We start from the raw sequence: 24,092 nt of genomic DNA, 5'->3' as shown, positions 1-24,092 counted from the left end.
TTATCGGTCAGACCGCATAACAACATACGTTGTTCCCTTTGTCATCGGTATGTTACTTGCCCGAGATTCGATCGTCGGTATCTCAATACCTAGTTCAATCTCGTTACCGGCAAGTCTCTTTACTCGTTTCATAATACATCATCTTGCAACTAACTCATTAGTTGTAATGCTTGCAAGGCTTATGTGATGTGCATTACCGAGAGGGCCCAGAGATACCTCTCCGACATTCGGAGTGACAAATCCTAATATCGGAATACGCCAACCCAACATGTACCTTTGGAGACACCTGTACAACACCTTTATAATCACCCATTTACGTTGTGATGTTTGGTAGCACACAAAGTGTTCCTCCGGCAAACGGGAGTTGCATAATCTCATAGTCATAGGAACATGTATAAGTCATGAAGAAAGCAATAGCAACATACTAAACAATCGGGTGCTAAGCTAATGGAATGGGTCATGTCAATCAGATCATTCACCTAATGATGTGATCCCATTAATCAAATAACAACTCTTTGTCCATGGTTAGGAAACATAACCATCTTTGATTAACGAGCTAGTCAAGTAGAGGCATACTAGTGACACTCTGTTTGTCTATGTATTCACACATGTATTATGTTTCCGGTTAATACAATTCTAGCATGAATAATAAACATTTATCATGATATAAGGAAATAAATAATAACTTTATTATTGCCTCTAGGGCATATTTCCTTCAGTCTCCCACTTGCACTAGAGTCAATAATCTAGATTACACAATAATGATTCTAACACCCATGGAGCCTTGGTGCTGATCATGTTTTGCTCGTGGAAGAGGCTTAGTCAACGGGTCTGCAACATTCAGATCCGTATGTATCTTGCAAATCTCTATGTCTCCCACCTGGACTAGATCCCGGATGGAATTGAAGCGTCTCTTGATGTGCTTGGTTCTCTTGTGAAATCTGGATTCCTTTGCCAAGCAATTGCACCAGTATTGTCACAAAAGATTTTCATTGGACCCGATGCACTAGGTATGACACCTAGATCGGATATGAACTCCTTCATCCAGACTCCTTCATTTGCTGCTTCCGAAGCAGCTATGTACTCCGCTTCACATGTAGATCCCGCCACAACGCTTTGTTTAGAACTGCACCAACTGACAGCTCCACCGTTTAATGTAAACACGTATCCGGTTTGCGATATAGAATTGTCCGTATCAGTGTCAAAGCTTGCATCAACGTAACATTTTACGATGAGCTCTTTGTCACCTCCATATATGAGAAACATATCCTTAGTCCTTTTCAGGTATTTCAGGATGTTCTTGACCGTTGTCCAGTGATCCACTCCTGGATCACTTTGGTACCTCCCTGCTAGACTAATAGCAAGGCACACATCAGGTCTGGTACACAACATTGCATACATGATAGAGCCTATGGCTGAAGCATAGGGAACATCTTTCATTTTCTCTCTATCTTCTGCAGTGGTCGGGCATTGAGTCTTACTCAACTTCACACCTTGTAACACAGGCAAGAACCCTTTCTTTGCTTGATCTATCTTGAACTTCTTCAAAACTTTGTCAAGGTATGTGCTTTGTGAAAGTCCAATTAAGCGTCTTGATCTATCTCTATAGATCTTAATGCCTAATATGTAAGCAGCTTCACCGAGGTCTTTCATTGAAAAACTCTTATTCAAGTATCCCTTTATGCTATCCAGAAATTCTATATCATTTCCAATTAGTAATATGTCATCCACATATAATATCAGAAATGCTACAGAGCTCCCACTCACTTTCTTGTAAATACAGACTTCTCCAAAAGTCTGTATAAAACCAAATGCTTTGATCACACTATCAAAGCGTTTATTCCAACTCCGAGATGCTTGCACCAGTCCATATATGGATCGCTGGAGCTTGCACACTTTGTTAGCTCCCTTCGGATCGACAAAACCTTCTGGTTGCATCATATACAACTCTTCTTCCAGAAATCCATTCAGGAATGCAGTTTTGACATACATCTGCCAAATTTCATAATCATAAAATGCGGCAATTGCTAACATGATTCGTACATACTTAAGCATCACTACGGGTGAGAAGGTCTCATTGTAGTCAATCCCTTGAACTTGCCGAAAACCTTTTGCGACAAGTCGAGCTTTGTAGACAGTAATATTACCGTCAGCGTCAGTCTTTTTCTTGAAGATCCATTTATTCTCAATTGCTTGCCGATCATGGGGCAAGTCAACCAAAGTCCATACTTTGTTCTCATACATGGATCCCATCTCAGATTTCATGGCTTCAAGCCATTTTGCGGAATCTGGGCTCACCATCGCTTCTTCATAGTTCGTAGGTTCATCATGATCTAGTAGCATGACTTCCAGAACAGGATTACCGTACCACTCTGGCGCGGATCTCACTCTGGTTGATCTACGAGGTTCAGTAGTATCTTGTTCTGAAGTTTCATGATCATCATCATTAGCTTCCTCACTAACTGGTGTAGTTGTCACAGAAACAGGTTTCTGTGATGTACTACTTTCCAATAAGGGAGTAGGTACAGTTACCTCGTCAAGTTCTACTTTCCTCCCACTCACTTCTTTCGAGAGAAACTCCTTCTCCACAAAGTTTCTGAATTTAGCAACAAAAGTCTTGCCTTCAGATCTGTGATAGAAGGTGTATCCAATAGTTTCCTTTGGATATCCTATGAAGACACATTTCTCCGATTTGGGTTCGAGCTTATCAGGTTGAAGCTTTTTCACATAAGCATTGCAGCCCCATACTTTCAGAAACGACAACTTTGGTTTCTTGCCAAACCATAGTTCATAAGGCGTCGTCTCAACGGATTTTGATGGTGCCCTATTTAACGTGAATGCGGCCGTCTCTAGAGCATATCCCCAAAACGATAGTGGTAAATCAGTAAGAGACATCATAGATCGCACCATATCTAGTAAAGTACGATTACGACGTTCGGACACACCATTACGCTGTGGTGTTCCGGGTGGCGTGAGTTGCGAAACTATTCCACATTGTTTCAAATGTACACCAAACTCGTAACTCAAATATTCTCCTCCACGATCAGATCGTAGGAATTTTATTTTCTTGTTACGATGATTTTCAACTTCACTCTGAAATTCTTTGAACTTTTCAAACGTTTAAGACTTATGTTTCATTAAGTAGACATACCCATATCTGCTTAAGTCATCTGTGAAGGTGAGAAAATAACGATATCTGCCACGAGCCTCAATATTCATCGGACCACATACATCTGTATGTATGATTTCCAATAAATCCGTTGCTCTCTCCATAGTACCGGAGAACAGTGTTTTTGTCATCTTACCCATAAGGCACGGTTCGCAAGTACCAAGTGATTCATAATCAAGTGGTTTCAAAAGCCCATCAGTATGGAGTTTCTTCATGCGCTTTATACCGATATGACCTAAACGGCAGTGCCACAAATAAGTTGCACTATCATTATCAACTCTGCATCTTTTGGCTTCAACACTATGAATATGTGTGTCACTACTATCGAGATTCAATAAGAATAGACCACTCTTTAAGGGTGCATGACCATAAAAGATATTACTCATATAAATAGAACAACCATTATTCTCAGATTTAAATGAATAACCGTCTCGCATCAAACAAGATCCAGATATAATGTTCATGCTTAACGCTGGCACCAAATAACAATTATTTAGGTCTAATATTAATCCCGAAGGTAGATGTAGAGGTAGCGTGCCGACTGCGATCACATCGACTTTGGAACTGTTTCCCACGCGCATCGTCACCTCGTCCTTAGCCAATCTTCGCTTAATCCGTAGTCCCTGTTTTGAGTTGCAAATATTAGCAATAGAACCAGTATCAAATACCCAGGTGCTACTGCGAGCATTAGTAAGGTACACATCAATAACATGTATATCACATATACCTTTGTTCACCTTGCCATCCTTCTTATCCGCCAAATACTTGGGGCAGTTCCGCTTCCAGTGACCAGTCTGCTTGCAGTAGAAGCACTCAGTTTCAGGCTTAGGTCCAGGTTTGGGTTTCTTCTCTTGAGTGGCAACTTGCTTGCTGTTCTTTTTTAAGTTCCCCTTCTTCTTTCCTTTGCCCTTTTTCTTGAAACTAGTGGTCTTGTTGACCATCAACACTTGATGCTCCTTCTTGATTTCTACCTCCGCAGCTTTCAGCATTGCGAAGAGCTCGGGAATAGTCTTATTCATCCCTTGCATATTATAGTTCATCACGAAGCTCTTGTAGCTTGGTGGCAGTGATTAGAGAATTCTGTCAATGACGCAATCATCTGGAAGATTAACTCCTAATTGAATCAAGTGATTATTATACCCAGACATTTTGAGTATATGCTCACTGACAGAACTGTTCTCCTCCATCTTGCAGCTATAGAACTTATTGGAGACTTCATATCTCTCAATCCGGGCATTTGCTTGAAATATTAACTTCAACTCCTGGAACATCTCATATGCTCCATGATGTTCAAAACGTCGTTGAAGTCCCGATTCTAAGCCGTAAAGCATGGCACACTGAACTATCGATTAGTCATCAGCTTTGCTCTGCCAGACGTTCATAACATCTGGTGTTGCTCCAGCAGCAGGCCTGGCACCCAGCGGTGCTTCCAGGATGTAATTCTTCTATGCAGCAATGAGGATAATCCTCAAGTTACGGACCCAGTCCGTGTAATTGCTACCATCATCTTTCAACTTTGCTTTCTCAAGGAACGCATTAAAATTCAACGAAACAACAGCACGAGCCATCTATCTACAATCAAGCATAAACAAGCAAGATACTATCAGGTACTAAGTTTCATGATAAATTTAGGTTCAATTAATTTACTTAAAGAACTCCCACTTAGATAGACATCCCTCTAATCCTCTAAGTGATTACGTGATCCAAATCAACTAAACCATGTCCGATCATCACGTGAGATGGAGTAGTTTCATTGGTGAACATCACTATGTTGACCATATCTACTATATGATTCACGCTCGACCTTTCGGTCTCCGTTTTCCGAGGCCATATCTGTATATGCTTGGCTCGTCAAGTATAACCTGAGTATTCCGCGTGTGCAACTGTTTTGCACCCGTTGTATTTGAACGTAGAGCCTATCACACCCGATCATCACGTGGTGTCTCAGCACGAAGAACTTTCGCAACGGTGCATACTCAGGGAGAACACTTCTTGATAATTAGTGAGAGATCATCTTATAATGCTACCGTCAATCAAAGCAAGATAAGATGCATAAAAGATAAACATCACATGCAATCAATATAAGTGATATGATATGGCCATCATCATCTTGTGCTTGTGATCTCCACCTTCGAAGCACTGTCGTGATCACCATCGTCACCGGCGCGACACCTTGATCTCCATCGTAGAATCGTTGTCGTCTAGCCAATCTTATGCTTCCACGACTATCGCTACCGCTTAGTGATAAAGTAAAGCATTACAGCGCGATTGCATTGCATACAATAAAGCGACAACCATATGGCTCCTGCCAGTTGCCGATAACTCGGTTACAAAACATGATCATCTCATACAATAAAATTTAGCATCATGTCTTGACCATATCACATCACAACATGCCCTGCAAAAACAAGTTAGACGTCCTCTACTTTGTTGTTGCAAGTTTTACGTGGCTGCTACGGGCTTAAGCAAGAACCAATCTTACCTACGCATCAAAACCACAACGATAGTTTGTCAAGTTGGTGTTGTTTTAACCTTCGCAAGGACCGGGCGTAGCCACACTCGGTTCAACTAAAGTTGGAGAAACTGTCACCCGCAAGCCACCTATGTGCAAAGCACGTCGGGAGAACCGGTCTCGCGTAAGCGTACGCGTAATGTCGGTCCGGGCCGCTTCGTCCAACAATACCGCCGAACTAAAGTATGACATGCTGGTAAGCAGTATGACTTATATCGCCCACAACTCACTTGTGTTCTACTCGTGCATATAACATCAACATATAAAACCTAGGCTCGGATACCACTGTTGGGGAACATAGTAATTTCAAAAAAATTCCTACGCACACGCAAGATCATGGTGATGCATAGCAACGAGAGGGGAGAGTGTGATCTACGTACCCTTGTAGACCGACAGCGGAAGCGTTAGCACAACGCGGTTGATGTAGTCGTACGTCTTCACGGCCCGACCGATCAAGCACCGAAACTACGGCACCTCCGAGTTTTGGCACACGTTCAGCCCGATGACGATCCCCGGACTCCGATCCAGCAAAGTGTCGGGGAAGAGTTCCGTCAGCACGACGGCGTGGTGACGATCTTGATGTACTACTGTCGCAGGGCTTCGCCTAAGCACCGCTACAATATAATCGAGGACTATGGTGGAAGGGGGCACCGCACACGGCTAAGAATATGATCACGTGGATCAACTTGTGTCTATGGGGTGCCCCCTGCCTCCGTATATAAAGTATCAAAGGGGGGGTGCGGCCGGCCAGGAGGAGGGCGCGCCAGGAGGAGTCCTACTCCCATCGGGAGTAGGATTCCCCCCCTTTCCTAGTTGGAATAGGATTCGCGAAGTGGGGAAAGAGGAGAGAGAGAAGGAAGGGGGGAGCGCCGCCCCCCTCTCCTTGTCCTATTCGGACTAGGGGGGGAGGGGCGCGCGGCCCAGCCCTGGCCACCTCTCCTCTCTCCCACTAAGGCCCACTAAGGCCCATATATCTCCCGGGGGGTTCCGGTAACCTCCCGGTACTCCGGTAAAATCCCGATTTCACCCGGAACACTTCCGATATCCAAATATAGGCTTCCAATATATCAATCTTTATGTCTCGACCATTTAGAGACTCCTCGTCATGTCCGTGATCACATTCGGGACTCCGAACAAACTTCGGTACATCAAAATGCATAAACTCATAATATAACTGTCATCAAAACCTTAAGCGTGCGGACCCTACGGGTTCGAGAACAATGTAGACATGACCGAGACACGTATCCGGTCAATAACCAATAGCGGAACCTGGATGCTCATATTGGCTCCCACATATTCTACGAAGATCTTTATCGGTCAGACCGCATAACAACATATGTTGTTCCCTTTGTCATCGGTATGTTACTTGCCCGAGATTTGATCATCGGTATCTCAATACCTAGTTCAATCTCGTTACCGGCAAGTCTCTTTACTCATTTCATAATACATCATCTTGCAACTAACTCATTAGTTGCAATGCTTGCAAGGCTTATGTGATGTGCATTACCGAGAGGGCCCAGAGATACCTCTCCGACATTCGGATTGACAAATCCTAATATCGAAATACGCCAACCCAACATGTACCTTTGGAGACACCTGTAGAGCACCTTTATAATCACCCATTTACGTTGTGATGTTTGGTAGCACACAAAGTGTTCCTCCGGCAAATGGGAGTTGCATAATCTCATAGTCATAGGAACATGTATAAGTCATGAAGAAAGCAATAGCAACATACTAAACGATCGGGTGCTAAGCTAATGGAATGGGTCATGTCAATCAGATCATTCACCTAATGATGTGATCCCGTTAATCAAATAACAACTCTTTGTCCATGGTTAGAAAACATAACCATCTTTGATTAACGAGCTAGTCAAGTAGAGGCATACTAGTGACACTCTGTTTGTCTATGTATTCACACATGTATTATGTTTCCGGTTAATACAATTCTAGCATGAATAATAAACATTTATCATGATATAAGGAAATAAATAATAACTTTATTATTGCCTCTAGGGCATATTTCCTTCAAAACGCTTGCGACCCAATTGACAATTCTACCCCCAGGACAAATTTCGAACGAAGCAACCACTATGCTCCCGAATACCCTCCGCGTCTATAGCTGGCCAAATGGGCCGGTTTTTTCAGGCCGACCCGTGAGCACGCCGGCACGGCTCGCCTTGGGCCAGGCACGACACGGGCTAAACGGGCCGGGCCCGGCACGCGGCACACCCTGGGCCGTGCCCGGGCCTGGAGGCTGGGCACCCGAGCCGGCACGGCACGGCCCGATTAAGTTTTTTTATATACATCTATATATGGCCCAACATGTAAAAATAGACTAAAAATGCTCAGTGCGTCAAATAATAGGCTGAAAATATGCGGCCCACCATGCTAAACGGGCCAACGTGCCGGCCCGTTTACTAACTGGGCCGTGCCTGGGCCTGGGGCGCAGCACGTGGGCCGGCACGGCCCGTATAGTAATCGTACCCTGGCGAGCCGTGCCGGGCCAGGCACGATTAGGATGGGCCGGGCAGTGCCATGCCGGGCCGGCCCGTTTGGCCAGGTATGTCCGCGTCTATGAGCCAACCCTGGGTTACATTTAACGTGCTAAATACCGAGTTATATTCATTTTCTTTCGAAACACTGCTCAAGCGCAATGGTCACAACGATACCACTGTTAAATCCGTGGACGGCTTACCTTTAAAAAAAGAAAATCACTCTCTCCTTTTTCTTTTCACTTAGCAACCTAGTACAGATTCCCCCCCTCCATCTTTACATCTTAAACGACTTTTCTCCTTCTTAATTTCTCTCTCCTTTTAGTAACATTTTTTCCTTCCTCTTGTCTATATTAACACCATTTTGTAAGTTTATCAAAACCGAAACTATGACCATCGGTCGACTGCACCCCCTCGCCCCCCTCCACGCACACACACATACTTTGTGGACATAGTCGGGTGCCACCTCCATGTGCAGCTCATTGTATTTATTTAGTTCTTGATGATTTTGGAAAGAAGATTCAGATGCATTGTCAACAATTACAGAGGGCTAGAAAATTGCTACGTACTCTCTCTCTCTCTCCAATTCATATTAATTGTCGCTGATTTAATAGGTCATAGGGAGTACATATATTTGGTTCTTACTTTATTGAGAGAATCCACAAATGGGAAGGATTTAATCAGACCATCAGTGACAATATTTGCTACACCTATTTGACTTTTGGTTGTCTACATGAGCACAAGGGCACACTGATCACCGCGGTTAGTTCCGTCTCCCACGAACTAGGAGAAAAAGGCAACCGCTTGCCCCATGCGTAGCGCATTCCGGCATCGATCCTGGTGGCTCCCTGTCCCTGATGACCTAGTGGTTGTTGGTGGGTGAGGGCCACCGGGATCCTCGTGTAGATCTTTGTAGCAGTAGGCTTTAGGTGTAGGTTCTAGTAGCTAGTGTTTCCTCATCAGTTCTATCGGACTGGCAGTTACGACGGGGGCGGTGAATACCTCTGATCTTCTCCTGACATGGTGATCCTCTCCGTTGGTGGTAATGGATCTAGGATTTTTCGTTTTTGCTGCCCGGTTCCTCTTGGATCTGGGTGAACGACTTGGTGTTCTGGGCGGTGGCGTTGAGGTAGCGGCAGCAGCGCCGTTGTGGAATAATTTTCCTCTAGTCCGCTCCTTCCTAGGTGATGCCTGCTTCGACTTAGCCAGGGTGTCTGGACGAGATGAGTTTAGGTGTCTGACAGCATCCACTACTCCATCAGACCGTGGTGTTGTCGATGTTCAGGAGATGCTTGTTCAGGTGCAAGGTTTGTGCTTGATAGAGGGAAGACCTTATTCGCCTCTCCAATGATGTTGGCCGAGCAAACAAGATCTGCGGTCTAAGGAACAGGGGGGAAACCCCGCCCGACGCGCCACATCGACATTAGCTTTACCATTCATCGCACGCCACTTCTTCGGCTCATAAAGCTACTTCAGCGATGGTGTTTCCTGTTGGGGAACGTTGCAGAAAACAAAAATTTTCCTACGGTTTCATCAAGATCCATCTATGAGTTCATCTAGCAACGAGTGATCGGATTGCATCTACATACCTTTGTAGATCACGCGCGGAAGCGTTCAAAGAACGGGGATGAGGAAGTCGTACTCGACGTGATCCAAATCACCGGAGATCCTAGCGCCGAACGGATGGCACCTCCGTGTTCAACACACGTACGGTCAGCGTGACGTCTCCTCCTTCTTGATCCAGCAAGGGGGAAGGAGAGGTTGATGAAGATCCAGCAGCACGAGGGCGTGGTGGTGGATGCAGGGGGTCACCGTAGCAGGGCTTCGTCGTTATACTGCGAGAGGGAGAGGTGTAGCAGGGGAGAGGGAGGCGCCAAGACTCAAGGGTGTGGCTGCCCCCTCCCCCCCTTTATATAGGCCCCCTAGGGGGTGCGTTGGCCCTAGGAGATGGAATCTCCTAGGGGGGGGGGGCGGCGGCCAAGGGGTGGAGTGCCCCCCAAGCCAGGTGGGGCGCCCCCCCACCCTAGGGTTCCCAACCCTAGGCGCATGGGGTGGGCCAAGGGGGCGCACCAGCCCACTATGGGCTGGTTCCCCTCCCCACTTTGGCCCATGGGGCCCTCCGGGATGGGTGGCCCCACCCGGTGGACCCCCGGGACCCTTCCGGTGGTCCCGGTACAATACCGGTGACCCCCGAAACTCTCCCGATGGCCGAAACTGCACTTCCTATATATAATTCTTCACCTCCGGACCATTCCGGAACTCCTCGTGACGTCCAAGATCTCATCCGGGACTCCGAACAACTTTCGGTTTACTGCATATTCATATCTCTACAATCCTAGCGTCACCGAACCTTAAGTGTGTAGACCCTACGGGTTCGGGAGACATGTAGACATGACCGAGATGGCTCTCCGGTCAATAACCAACAGCGGGATCTGGATACCCATGTTGGCTCCCACATGCTCCTCGATGATCTTATCGGATGAACCACGATGTCGAGGATTCAAGTAACCTCGTATACAATTCCCTTTGTCAATCGGTACGTTACTTGCCCGAGATTCGATCGTCGGTATCCCAATACCTCGTTCAATCTCGTTACCGGCAAGTCACTTTACTCGTACCGTAATGCATGATCCCGTGACCAGACACTTGGTCACTTTGAGCTCATTATGATGATGCATTACCGAGTGGGCCCAGAGATACATTTCCGTCATACGGAGTGACAAATCCCAGTCTTGATCCGTGTCAACCCAACAGACACTTTCGGAGATACCCGTAGTATACCTTTATAGTCACCCAGTTACGTTGTGACGTTTGGTACACCCAGAGCACTCCTACGGTATCCGGGAGTTACACGATCTCATGGTCTAAGGAAAAGATACTTGACATTGGAAAAACTCTAGCAAACGAACTATACGATCTTGTACTATGTTTAGAATTGGGTCTTGTCCATCACATCATTCTCCTAATGATGTGATCCGTTATCAATGACATCCCCATGTCCATAGCCAGGAAACCATGACTATCTGTTGATCAACGAGCTAGTCAACTAGAGGCTCACTAGGGACACATTGTGGTCTATATATTCACACATGTATTACGATTTCCGGATAATACAATTATAGCATGAATAATAGACAATTATCATGAACAAGGAAATATAATAATCATTTTATTATTGCCTCTAGGGCATATTTCCAACACTTGGTCCTAGATTCAATTGCTCCTCACTTTGTTCTCTTCCGGAGGTCGCCCTAGCGATGACGATGAACGGTGGTGGGCAACGGTATGGCTATGCACAGAGGCCCCAACAAGTTCAGGTTACCTCTGATTTTCTTTGGGTTATGTGTCCTTCCTGGATATTTCTTTTCAGTCCAATGTGAGTTGTATTTGCTTTATTATGTTTAATGGAAATGCAGCAAATTAAAAAAAGGGCAGACTAATCAATATGTTCACTTCGACAGATAAGAGGGTTAGTGGATATAATTCTACAAAAGAAGGGAATATTGTTCCAGGAATTGTTTTGGATAGCCGTAGGTTTTGCGAATAATGCCTTTGGAGCACAGACACATTGAGCCCGACTTTTGAAGTTAAAAAATGGATTCTACGGTATGAAAGTTTCCAAAAAAAACGTGTACATGCAGGTATATTAGTGTACTATAACTGTAAATTTTCATCCATATACATGCTTGCATGTGAGACAAAAAAAACAACTACATGCAAAAAATTAGGTTTGTTTTTTGTTAATTTTGGGGCCGGATTTTCTATTGTGTAGCGTACAGTACAATGTATTATTGAACAAAAATTAAGGTGTACTTAGGCCAAAAAGAAAACGAAATTTTTAAGCACCATTTTTGAGTGGTTAAGAAAAATGTACCCCAATCACTTGTTGAAAAAATCTTCAGATTCAACGATTTATCGTTCGAATTATAGCTACTCATGAGGTGGCTGATAAGATTATGTCTTATCTTCACCGTTTATCGTTTGGATCGATTTATCACCTTGACAAGCGATTTATCAGGAATATACCGATAAATTCGGGCCTCTTCCTAACATTATGTTTGAAAAAACTATGTTTGTTTGTGTCTTGTGGACCTTTTTATGCAATATGTACTATCGTGCTATTTTGTTTGTCACTAGAAAAAGGCTTATCCCCAATATCTCTACTAGTGGCGCACCATGTTGGTGGTGCGCCACTGCTATATAGCAGTGGCGCATCAAAATTAGGTGCGCCATTGCTATGTTTTTACTAATGGCGCACCACATGAATAGTGCGCCATTGCTATTTGTTTCGGTGCGCCATTGCTATGTCTGATGGTGGTGTGCCTGCGTGTGTGTGAGGTTAGTAATGGCGCACCAGCCTCACACACACAAACACCCCCTGAATTGCCTTTTAGGTTTAAAAAAAATAAAAGAAAATGATAAAAGATTCAAAAAAAGTTCAAAAAAATAGATGCCCATGTGTTATGTGTTCTTGTTGTTAGGAAAATTAACAAACATGGATTTTGAAATTTTTTTTTGCAAAAGGCCGCCGTGTTTCGGTAAAATGGCCGTAACTTTTGCATACGACCTCCGATGAAAAAGTTTTTTATATGAAAAATTATCTACTCAAAAAGTTACATCCAAATTCAACCGAGGGAATCCTGTTGAAGATTTTTAGAATCCCCAAAAACCTAACCGAATAAAAGATACAGGGCTTTTAAGATCTGGAGGCAAAAAATTTCGAAAAAAATGCAAAAAATAAATAAATTAGCAATGGCGCACTAGTGCATGGTGCGCCACTGCTATTTTTCCGCCTTCACAATTCAAAAAAAATTGAAAAATAATAATGGAGCAGCAGGCAATCCTCGATGCCCTCCAATCGGAGGCAAAGGCGGAGGCCAACCGCCGTATCCTCCAGGTGGATCAGGAAGCAGAAGTCAACGAGATGCTTGCCGATATGGTCGAGTGCTCCTACGCTCCCGTCTACCCGGTGCCCACCACAGAGATCCAACGGCGCCGAAGCGCAGTTGAGGCTAGTGTAATTTGCGCAGTACGCAGAATATTTTTTTCTTGTGCATGCTTTGTATAGATTTTGGGGTCGGGTGAAATATGAGATACTCGGATGCATAGTAAAAAATATGAGGTGTGACCGGTAACTGCCCACAGACTGCCAGTGTAGCTCTTATATCAGCGTTTTGTTTGAAAGGGACATATGTGGGCCCTTTTGTTATGGCAAGACGAGCGACACACATGTCGGATGCTCTGCTCCCACTCCACCAGAGTGTGAATGACAAAAGCAAATTCACATGGCAGTTGAGCTGTTTGCAAATGCTATACACGATCACACGGACGGACCACGTAGATACTTTGCTTGCTTCCACCCCCATCCAGAGATCCTGCCCACAGGCTCCTGATAAACACCCACCTCCTCTAGAGTCGGCATATGGCAGCAAACTCCTGATAAACACCACCTCCACCGAGAAGAAAAGCCTCCGGCCGGCGGCAACAATGTGCGGCCGCGACGACGACTGCTACCTGACGAGGGATGAAGTCAAGTACCTCTTCATCTGCTTCGGCGTCGTCGCGGTCGTGGTCCTCCTCGCCGTCCTCCTGGCCGCCTTCGTCTACCTCCGCCACGTCACCATCACCGTGGAGGACGCCTCGCTCACCAGGTTCGACCTGCTCACCTCCCCGGTGACGGGGATCGCCTACAACCTCTCGCTCACCCTCAAGGTCCGCAACCCCAACTGGGCGATGAGCATGAAGAACGTGGAGCCGTTCGTCGCCGCCTACAGGTTCGACGGCCAGCAGTTCGACCGCGTGCAGGTCGCCGCCACGGGCGACAAGCACCCCGCCGGCGCCACCAGGGTGTACCACCTCACCTCCTCCTCCCAAGGCGCCTTCGTGTCGCTGGGCAGCGCCGGCGAGCAGGAGTACAAGAAGGAGAGCAAGACGGGGACGTTCGACGTGGAGGTGGCGCTGTCCCGCAAGGTGAGCTACACGGCGCGCTACACCAAGTGCAAGATCGAGGCCGTCTGCCCGCTCAAGCTGCAGCTCGTCAAGCCCGACGCCACCACCGTCGTCTTCCAGAAGGTGACGTGCAAGCTACACAAGGCCGAGAAGAACTGCTAGCTAGCTAGCGTATATATGCATGGATATTGATCATGTTCGTGGTTTGTGTGGCCACGATCATCATTAATTACTTTTATTATTCCATCATCATTTGCACGTTTGTTTGGACTTCAAGTGTGTGTGTGTGTGTGTGTGTGTGTGTGTGGTGTTTTTCTTCCCATTCTTTCACGCCCATCACGTCGGTTTCGATTTGAAGTGTGTGTGCTGGGGTTTTTTCATTAATTATTTGTTGTGTAAGATGTAATAATAATATTTTCGATGCTATCTTCCTGATGTAAAAAGAACAGGTTTGATGTTGTTTCTTGGTTGTAAGGGAAAAAGATTTGATGCTAGCTTTTTGTTGGTTCAACATTCAAGGGGGGAAAAGGTTTGATGCTATCTTCTCATGAGCATCCACACTGCTTGTGAGGGAGGCTAGACGGGTGTACACGCAACGTGTATGCCGCGGCCCGTGGGTCGCATCTAAGCAATTAATGTTCAGCATTCAATTAATGTTCAGCATTCAGTTGTATCTTTGCATGGCATACAAACAAAGAGCAAGTTTTTTTTTGTGAAAAGGAGGATGACCCCCCGCCTCTGTATCTGAGAGATGCATGCGGCCATTTTAATAATTATTCTCGAGGACCTTATAAAATAAAACAATAGTATGCCTGAATCCGTCATCTTGTCAACATCTGCCGCTACTCCTATCCAAATGATGAAGGGCTGCAAGTTGGGTCACATACCCAGACTTCTCACCTAAGCCTGACACCTAAAGCCGGAGGCCCAGACCGAGCCATCTGCCAGGTCCGGGGCTCAAACCGGTCCGACGCACTCACATGTGTCGTCGCTGCCGTCTTCCGCTGGTTCATCTTCAGAGCAGATTGAGGTGACAACCTTGACAGGTCCTCCGCCATCGACACCATGACGCCAAATGACGACCTCCGCCCATGCGAGCCTTGCCAGGTCCCCGCCATTGACGCCACCACTACGTCAGCCGACAACCTCCACCTACACAAGTCCATCTCCAAGCAACGGACATAAATCCATGCTAGAATAGGGCCACACCACCGTCGTCGCCCACCACCCACAAGCGCCACCCAACCCCAAGGTTCCCAAAACGGCATCTTCAAGAAGGGAACGACGCCGTGAGCGCCGCCGCTGCCCAACAAAGTTAGGGCTTTCGCCCGGAAGACCTAGGGGAAGGTTAAGTGAGGAGATCAGTCCATACCGACGCCTCCAAGGAGGGGAACGACGCCCTCTGGCGTCGCCGTCGGCATGGCCGGTCTCATGTTGCCGACAATGAACACACACACAAAATAGACAAAGGTACAGGGATGTGGCTCTTCTCTTTATTATTTCGATCTCACAATGAGCATAATCCTACCCCATCATATAGAGCCAGCGGACATGTCCGAGTAGAAGTCCACAAACCTTTGCTTGAGAAAGGTGAAAGCTAACCAGCCTGACTAGGCCGGCCCATTAAGTTCTACCACAGGACGAAAAAGATAGCAGAAAAAAGAAACGCGCCGACCCCGTATTTGAACCATAGACCAACTATGTACTAATACGTGCTCCTAGCCACTCCAGCTAACCAATATTGTTGTTAACAGAGCAGTGCATAGCTTAAAGAACTAACCATAGATGTAGTAGCGAACCGGAAGTAGCTATTGTAGCGAATCTGAATTACTTACTGGGATGAATGTTATTTTAATGTATATTTTGAAAAGGTACCAACATTTCTTGAGTTCCTGGAGGAAAAACCGGAGACCGGAACACTTTTTGAATATGTGAACAAAAAAAACTAAAAACTTTTATTGTTTTTGGAAAAAATAATTCATTTTTTGAATTTGTAAACAAATTACTAAATTCTGAACAAATGTTGAAACCGTGAACATTTTTTGAATTTGAAAAAAATATTTGATAAGTGGAACATTTCATGATATGTGGAACAAAATTTTGAAACCGCGGACATTTTTAAAAATTGTGAAAAAAAACTTTAAAATGGAACATTTCATGAAATTCCGAACAATTTTCAATAACGAACATTTTCTAAAATTCTTGAACATTTTTTGAATCTCTGACTAAAATTTGTAATCACGAACAAAAGAACATTACTTGAAATTCCGAACAAAAATTTGAAATCACGAACATTTTATGAAATGTGAACGTTTTTTATTTTCAGACAAAAATTTGAAACCAAAACATACAAGCACATTTTTTCAAAAATGAAAAAAAATTCAACTTGTGAACAAAAAATAATAAACATATTTTGAAATTCCTGAACATTTTTTCAACTTGTAAAAAAGTTTAAAGACAGGAAGATTGCTTGAAATTATTATATATTTTTATACTAGAACATTTTTTAATTTATGAATAACAATTAAAAGATAAATATTTCTTGAAAATATGAACAAAATTTGAAAATTTCGAAAAACATATTGAAAGGAAAATCAACTTGAAAAAGGAAAAGGAAAAAAGAAAAGAAAAAGTAAAAAACGAAAAATTAATAAAAAAATAAAAACCAAAACAAAAAAGGGAAACCAAAACAAAAATCGTTCAGCAATAAACCAGGATCCGTGTATATGCTAAACAGGTAACATGGGCCGGCCCACTGCGATCGCTCCATCTATTGCTAGTTGCAAACATCGACATCTTGACACAATGTGCGTCATTTAGGGAATTCCGTCGCTAACATCACGTAGACCGGAGCCCTATGCCCTGGGTCTCACATGGCTGTGCCACCAATGTAAGCATTATTGGTCTGGGAGCAGAAAGAGCTTATGCCCTGCCCCCTTCGAAAGCAAAGTCAAAGAATCAGTTGCGTAGCAGCAGCACATGAGTAGCACTTGCTGAAGAAAACCATTGGCAAGCTCCAATAAAACAAGCTTTGTATTGCTCAAATGTATTCACGGTTATTTCAAATGTCCAGTAACTGGTTGATTGTTTCTACATTTACTTGTGTGTACAACATGTTGGGGGTGAAAATTCTATCGCGGAGGATTTAGCTCGATTCCCAAATGGTGACACCATCATAGGTGCAGAGCTTTGTGTACTTCTCCCCGACACCCGAACTTCTGGCGACTACTGTCGTGGCAATGCCTGGGTCTGACCTGTCCTCGGTTGCGTACAGTGCAATTGAGTGACCGATCAAGTCGATAACTTACAGTTTCTCTTTTGATCCTAAAAACTTGGCTTCCCCGTTCTCTCCAGCTTCTAGCGTTCCCATGTGAGTAATTTTTTTTACCGGAACCGGTACCTATCGGTGAGACATCCGCCGTTGATGTTGTTTTGGAGATTCGAGCCCTTTTTTGATGCGTGAGTGACAGAATTGAAATACACGGAATACATGTGGGTCCTTTGCATGCTATTGTCAGCTTTTGTCAGGAAAGAGAAAAAATGTTCATAGAAGGCCGGTTGCATGCATTTTAAAATATTCCCTCTCTCTCCACTAAAAAACTTCCATTTAATTTCATTGTGAATTTTTGGATGATAGATATCTTTTGAACGAAAACTTCAATTTAATTTTTGGATGATATATATTTGAATTCATGACAAGAAGACTTTCAGAATAAGATCAATTATGGATACATTTGAACTAGTTTCGCTGATCTCAAAAAACATATTTCACTCAAACTGAAAAAACATATTTCAGTCATCTCCAAAAAACATTCCAGCCGATTCAAAGTAACATTTGACCCAATTAAAAAATACGATCTCACTCATTTCAAATGGCAGAATTCATGCATTTAAAAAAATTCACACACATTTTAAAACTGATTTCATTGCTTTAAAATACTGATGTACTTGTTTCATATAACCGATTTCACTTGCTTTAAAACATGCATGTTTATAAATTGATTTCGCTCATTTAAGATTATAATTTCACTCATTTAAAAATACAATTTCACTCAAAAACTAACTTCACTCGCTTCATTCATTTAAGAATATAATTTCACTCATTCCAAAAACTGGATCTCAATCATTAAGAGACTGGTTTCACCTGTTTCGCAAGAAAAAATATTTCAATCATTTGAAATAATTGATTTTAATCATGTCAAAAACCGATCTAAATTATTTCAAAAAAGCACTTGCTTCATTAAACATATTTCACTCATTATAAAAGAGTTCAAAAACAATTGAATTTTGTTGTGTTTGAAATAACTGGTTTAAAAATTCTAAATAACAAGGTTCACGTATTTTACATTGAAATATGTGTCATGTGTATCAAAAACAGATTTCACTTTTTTCACTTGTGAAATGCCGGATGTCTTACTTATAAAACGAGTGAAATGATTTACTTATTTCAGAGAACTGATTTCACTTATTTGAAAAAAATATCTTTGAAAAAAAACAATTTCAGTAGTTTCAAACAAGACTTCACTCACTTTAAAAAAATTGAGACAGTCAACTCCAATTTTTTTTAAATAACCAGTGTTTCATTTTTGAAATAGCAAGTTTCACATATTTCACACTGAAAAAGGTTTCATATACACGAATTGTTTTTTCATAAAAGTGATTTCAATCATAGCAGTAGCTGATTTCAATAATCTAAATATGTAAATATGAAATGCGTGAAATTAAAATTTTAATATGATTGAGATAGCAAAAATGAAACTAGTTTAAACATATTCAAGATTGGTCTTGTTCTAAAGAATATATGTTCAGGAATTGAAATATATAAAAAATTCAATAATAGAGCATTACTGTTAAAAATATTGGCCATCTAAAATTTATGAAATACTACAATTTAAACACGTATAAAAAATATGCAATATTGGTTATGTTTTAAAGATCTTGTTGCCAGAGTTTCAAATATATATAAAGTCTAAAAAGTTTAGTTTTGGTAAAAAAAAATAAGTTGTCTAAATTTACAAAGCCAAATAAAATGAATGGGTTTTGGGTGCGGAGAGAGGACGGAAAATTGGGACCCAAGCATGCATGCGGCATGCACTTCTCTGACGTAGGTAGTTGTTTTTGTGTGAGAAAAGTTTGAGAGACCGGCATGGCAGTTGATGTGACTTCTTAAAATTGCTATACAAGAGGGGATTTGCACAATACAGAGATATACAAATGTGGTACCGATGAGCTGGCTGCACCTTATTGGATGGGTGGGCACTGGTAGAGGCTAAATTAACTGTTTTGACCCTTTGATCAAACTTTAAGACAATTTGACCCGTTTGTACTTTTTTTATCTGGCCATTTTACTGTCGCCATCGTGTTTGGCACTAGGGTAGACGGGCTACCATAGATTTTGTTGGGTTATTGTTTCTTCCGCAGTGTGGTTGGGATTCCCATAAGTATAAGGGTGAAGTAGCAGCCCATCAACAAGTATTTGTCTCAGCTAGGAATCAAGATTGTCAATACAGAACGAGTCACCTAACAAACAAAGTGCGCGGCATCTGCGCACAAAACACGCTTGTCCCCAACGCATCAGGATTGTAGCCTCTTGTCGTGCTAGTCACAAGATTAAAACCAATTGATAGGAAGGTAAAACGGTAACAATAACAGAGAAGGGTGTATCGTGTGCATAGCAGTTTCACAGTACAAATGGTGATAATTTTATTTTTATGTTAGATGTTAGAATAGCAAAAGGAGGGGAAGAGAATTGTGCAACCGGCGCTGATCCAATCGAACGGCCCAGACTTCCCAGCGTAGCGTCAACGGAAACCCCACCATAAGTAAGGCCCCGGCGAAGCCCACATCCCTTGGCCTAAACCCTAGCCTCTTCCCCGCCTCCGCCCCCGCCTCCGCCTCCCAAACCCCTCGGCCGCCGCCGGCGAAGCGCGCGGGCGAGATGGCGCTCTACCTGCTCTTCGAGTCGGCGTCGGGGTACGCGCTCTTCCACGCCCACGGCATCGACGAGATCGGCCAGAGCGTGGACGCCGTCCGCTCCACCGTGCTCGACCTCAAGCGCTTCAGCAAGGCCGTCAAGCTCGCCGGCTTCACCCCCTTCCTCTCCGCCGTCGACGCCCTCAACCAGTGCAACGCCATCTCCGAAGGTACCGTGCCCCCTCCTCTCCCGGTGGAACCCTCGTGTCAAATCTCCCTGCTTTATTATGACCCCCGTGACGAGCGAATGCTCCTTTGGTGGCCCAGGGATCATGACCGACGAGCTGAGGAACTTCCTGGAGCTCAACCTGCCCAAGGTCAAGGAGGGGAAGAAGGCCAAGTTCAGGGTCGGCGTCATGGAGCCCAAGGTCGGCTCCCACATCACCGAGGCCACCGGAATCCCCTGCGAGTCCAACGACTATGTCCAGGAACTGCTCCGCGCCGTGCGGCTGCACTTCGATCAGTTCATTGACCAACTCAAGGTGATGGATTTTTGCATTTGCGTCTGTCTAGTTTCCATGTTTTACATTTTCCCGTAATAAAGATTCAACTGTCAGACATGGGTCGTAAAGCTGTCTAGTAGGATAAATCAAATCACATTGTGGTCTGGCCTGGGTTGTGGCTGGTGTATTTGATTTTAGAGGATTGTGCAGCAGTGGGAAAAGTTTAATGTTTTGGTGGTATGAACTACAGTATGATTTTGCATCAAGTCGGCGCAGAGAGTTGGACAATTACCACCTTATGCTTGACATATCATTTTTACTAATTAAGTTTACCTAGATCATACAGTGCATTGTCTGTAGTTTCACAAATTGGTTTTATTCCATCACTGCTCTTGTTCCATATATACTTGTTTGTAAACTTTGTTCTGTTTGTTTTTTTATTGCAGCCATCTGACCTGGAGAAGGCCCAGTTGGGTCTGGGGCATAGCTATAGCAGGGCAAAGGTCAAGTTCAATGTGAATCGCGTGGATAACATGGTGATTCAAGCCATCTTTCTGTTGGATACACTCGATAAGGATGTCAATTCCTTCTCCATGAGAGTGAGGTTGGTTCCTCATCTTATTCTTAACTTGCTTAATTTATTAACCAGTATCTGGTTCTTTGGTTTGGCTGTCGCGATGAGACTTGGATTATCTCAAAAAGAAAAGTTGATGGCGACATACAAGTCCTGAGAAAGTTCTAGGTATAGGCACTAGAGTTGACATTTGTTCATTACTTTTCCAGTTTAGCTGTCGGTATATGCTGGTTATGCCACCATTTCTGATTGCAGGAGTTAAAAAAACAGCTGAAATTTGATTAATGTCGTTTGTATGCCTCTTCTTTTGTAACCAGTTTTTCTTTTACATCAGTGGCATCAATCATATTTTGTCTATATGCTATATTTCAAACCCTAAGCCCAAGTCTCTGGTTTTACCATGCGCATTCAATTGCGTATTGTGAGTCTTGACAAATCTCCTCAATTCACGTGATCAAATACATCTTCCTGTGTTTATGTTAGTTGCATGTCCAGTCATGTCACTTTCGGGCTTACAGTGACATACGTGCTGTGTACACTGTACTATCTTACAGTATATCCCATGGTAGTGAAAGATCATTTTAACTTATCAACTGTGCAGTATATCCTGCACTATGTATGCTTTTTTTGGGGGGCAACACTGTATGCTTTTGGTGGGTGTAATGACAAATTTCTTTTTCTTTTTACCCTTGTTGGCGCTGTAACTAGTTTTAAACATTTGTCACTGTAGTTGTGTTAGTTGCATGGGTGTATTAATTGTTGCATAACCATGATGCAGGGAGTGGTATGGATGGCATTTTCCTGAGCTGGTCAAAATTGTGAATGACAACTACCTTTATGCTAAGCTTGCCAAGTTTGTAGTAAACAAATCTGATTTGTCAGAGAAAGACATTCCAGCTTTAGCAGATCTGATTGGAGATGAGGACAAGGCAAAAGAAATTGTTGAAGCAGCAAAGGCATCTATGGGTAACAACCATCTCCACAATTGGTATTGCTTCTCAGTAGTTGCCATGGTTGCTTAGTTTACGTATTCTTCTTTTTATTTTCAGGCCAGGACCTTTCACCAGTTGATTTGATCAATGTCCAACAGTTTGCTCAAAGGGTCATGAATCTATCTGAGTACCGTAAAAATCTCTATGAGTATCTGGTGACAAAGATGAATGATATTGCACCTAATCTGACGTCATTGATTGGTGAAATGGTTGGAGCTCGGTTAATCTCTCATGCTGGCAGTCTTTCAAATCTTGCAAAATGCCCTGCCTCCACTCTCCAGATACTAGGTGCTGAGAAGGCGCTCTTCAGGTAATTGTGACTGACTGGACTGCCTATGCATTCCCACACCCTATTTCCAAGCTGTGCTTTCTTATTTGTAGTTGCCCTTCTACTCAAGTACTAACTGTTTCGTCAAGTATTCAGACTTTGTCCTCTATGCTTCTGAAATATTGTGATTGATTTCCTAATTTTACCGCAGAGCTCTTAAAACACGTGGAAACACACCGAAGTATGGCCTCATATTCCACTCATCTTTTATTGGCCGTGCATCGACCAAGAACAAGGGAAGAATGGCTAGATACCTGGCAAACAAATGCTCAATTGCTTCACGCATTGACTGTTATTCAGGTTAGTTGAAGGACTTTGTTTGCAAAGGTTAAACATCCTGACTGCCTTTTCTGTTTGTTTTCCTCACTGGTTTATGAATTCCAGATATGAGTAGCTCCATTTTCGGTGAGAAACTGCGTGAACAAGTCGAGGAGAGATTAGACTTTTATGACAAGGGTGTTGCACCACGCAAGAACCTTGATGTAATGAAAGCTGCAATTGAGGAGGGTATGACCAACACAGTCTCAGAGGAGGGTAAGGGTACTTGTCTTTATATATTGGTCTCTCAATAACTTAATTTCAAGTCTTTTTGTACATGTGTATATTTACACCTTGCCCTGAACATTTCTTTTCGCAGATAAGGAGAAGGAGAACGGTGACACGACTGCCAAGAAAAGTAAGAAAAAGAAGTCCAAATCTGAGGCTGACGGTGACGCCATGGATCTTGATAAGCCTGCCAACACGGCGGCAGCAGAAGAAGGGACAGAGAAGAAGAAAAAGAAAAAGAAGCACAAGCTAGAGGAGCCCCAGGATCAAGAGATGGCAGCCAATGTCGATGGCGAGCAAGACGAGACTCCCAAGAAAAAGAAAAAGAAGAACCGTGATGCTGCAGAGTCTGTTGAGCCTAAGACGGCCACAGAAGGGAAAAAGAAAAAAAAGAAGTCCAAAACCGAGGCCAATGATTAGACGACTAGAACCTCTTTGTTGTGCTTAATGAAATCAAACATCTAGTATACTGTATAATTTATGTGCAACCATGGACCTAATCGGGTCTCGACTATTGAATCTTTCATCATCCTGTGGTGGTGCTGATCACATTTTGAGGTCTATAATGTGGAAGAGCGTGGATTGAGGAGGCTGTTCAACTATTTTGCAGTTTGGAGCATGTTTTGCGATTCATGTTTCATGTACTAGTAAGTAGGCCCTGTTGCAGCACTAGAGTAGTTTGGTCTTGCATTTCTTGATTAGCAAGCACGTGGGATGTTTTGATTCTTCAGGGTCTGTTATTGCTTGGTTTGGTCAAATCTTATTTCCGAGTTATTTCTCTCTGCACTTGCACACATTTTGAGGTCTATTATCTAGAATCGAGGAGCCTGTTCAGCTAGCGAGTAGCCCTGTTGCACCAGAGTCTGCTTTTCATTTTTTGAACAAGATGTATTAAAGACATTACTGTTGCCTTGAGCTACATACACTTACTAACATAGATCTTGGCATCCTGCCTGCCTCTTGTTGGTTAGGGGTTACTCATGATTGTGCATGTGATTTCTGAAAACATATTGTCATAATATGAATGCTAAGGCCTTGTTTGGATTACCGCTGTAGTTTCAGATACCTCTGTAGAAAAAAAATACAGACCTCTGTCCATTGTTTTGTTTCCGAC

At 43.5% G+C, this 24,092-nt stretch overlaps 2 protein-coding genes across 2 annotated transcripts; both read left to right on the top strand.

The window, feature by feature from the left end:
* Positions 1 to 13,527: 13,527 nt before the first annotated feature.
* On the top strand, positions 13,528 to 14,582 carry LOC125538403 (NDR1/HIN1-like protein 10). The gene has a single exon (XM_048701660.2). It carries the CDS (start codon positions 13,661 to 13,663, stop codon positions 14,282 to 14,284), a length of 624 nt encoding a protein of 207 aa, XP_048557617.1. The 5' UTR covers positions 13,528 to 13,660; the 3' UTR covers positions 14,285 to 14,582.
* A 5,379-nt stretch (positions 14,583 to 19,961) lies between these two features.
* On the top strand, positions 19,962 to 23,577 carry LOC125528228 (nucleolar protein 56). The gene is made up of 8 exons (XM_048692727.2): positions 19,962 to 20,265; positions 20,363 to 20,577; positions 20,985 to 21,142; positions 21,891 to 22,078; positions 22,162 to 22,414; positions 22,584 to 22,732; positions 22,817 to 22,966; positions 23,070 to 23,577. Exons 1-8 carry the CDS (start codon positions 20,061 to 20,063, stop codon positions 23,396 to 23,398), a joined length of 1,647 nt encoding a protein of 548 aa, XP_048548684.2. The 5' UTR covers positions 19,962 to 20,060; the 3' UTR covers positions 23,399 to 23,577.
* The last annotated feature ends 515 nt before the right edge of the window (positions 23,578 to 24,092 follow it).

This window comes from Triticum urartu, chromosome 1A, assembly GCF_056163025.1.
Source record: "Triticum urartu cultivar PI428250 chromosome 1A, HENAU_Tu73, whole genome shotgun sequence".
Taxonomy (NCBI): Eukaryota; Viridiplantae; Streptophyta; class Magnoliopsida; order Poales; family Poaceae; genus Triticum; species Triticum urartu.
The sequence above is the reverse complement of the archived record's forward strand: the minus strand, read 5'-3'. Positions and strand labels throughout refer to the sequence as shown.

What these genes read in the sequence shown, in the direction of transcription:
- LOC125538403 (XM_048701660.2), top strand. Translation starts at nt 13,661, where the DNA reads ATGTGCGGCCGCGACGACGACTGCTACCTGACGAGGGATGAAGTCAAG.
- LOC125528228 (XM_048692727.2), top strand. Translation starts at nt 20,061, where the DNA reads ATGGCGCTCTACCTGCTCTTCGAGTCGGCGTCGGGGTACGCGCTCTTC. An exon ending in AGCAGCAAAGGCATCTATGG is followed by an intron (nt 22,079 to 22,161) that starts GTAACAACCATC and finishes TTTTATTTTCAG; the next exon opens with GCCAGGACCTTTCACCAGTT. An exon ending in GCTGAGAAGGCGCTCTTCAG is followed by an intron (nt 22,415 to 22,583) that starts GTAATTGTGACT and finishes ATTTTACCGCAG; the next exon opens with AGCTCTTAAAACACGTGGAA.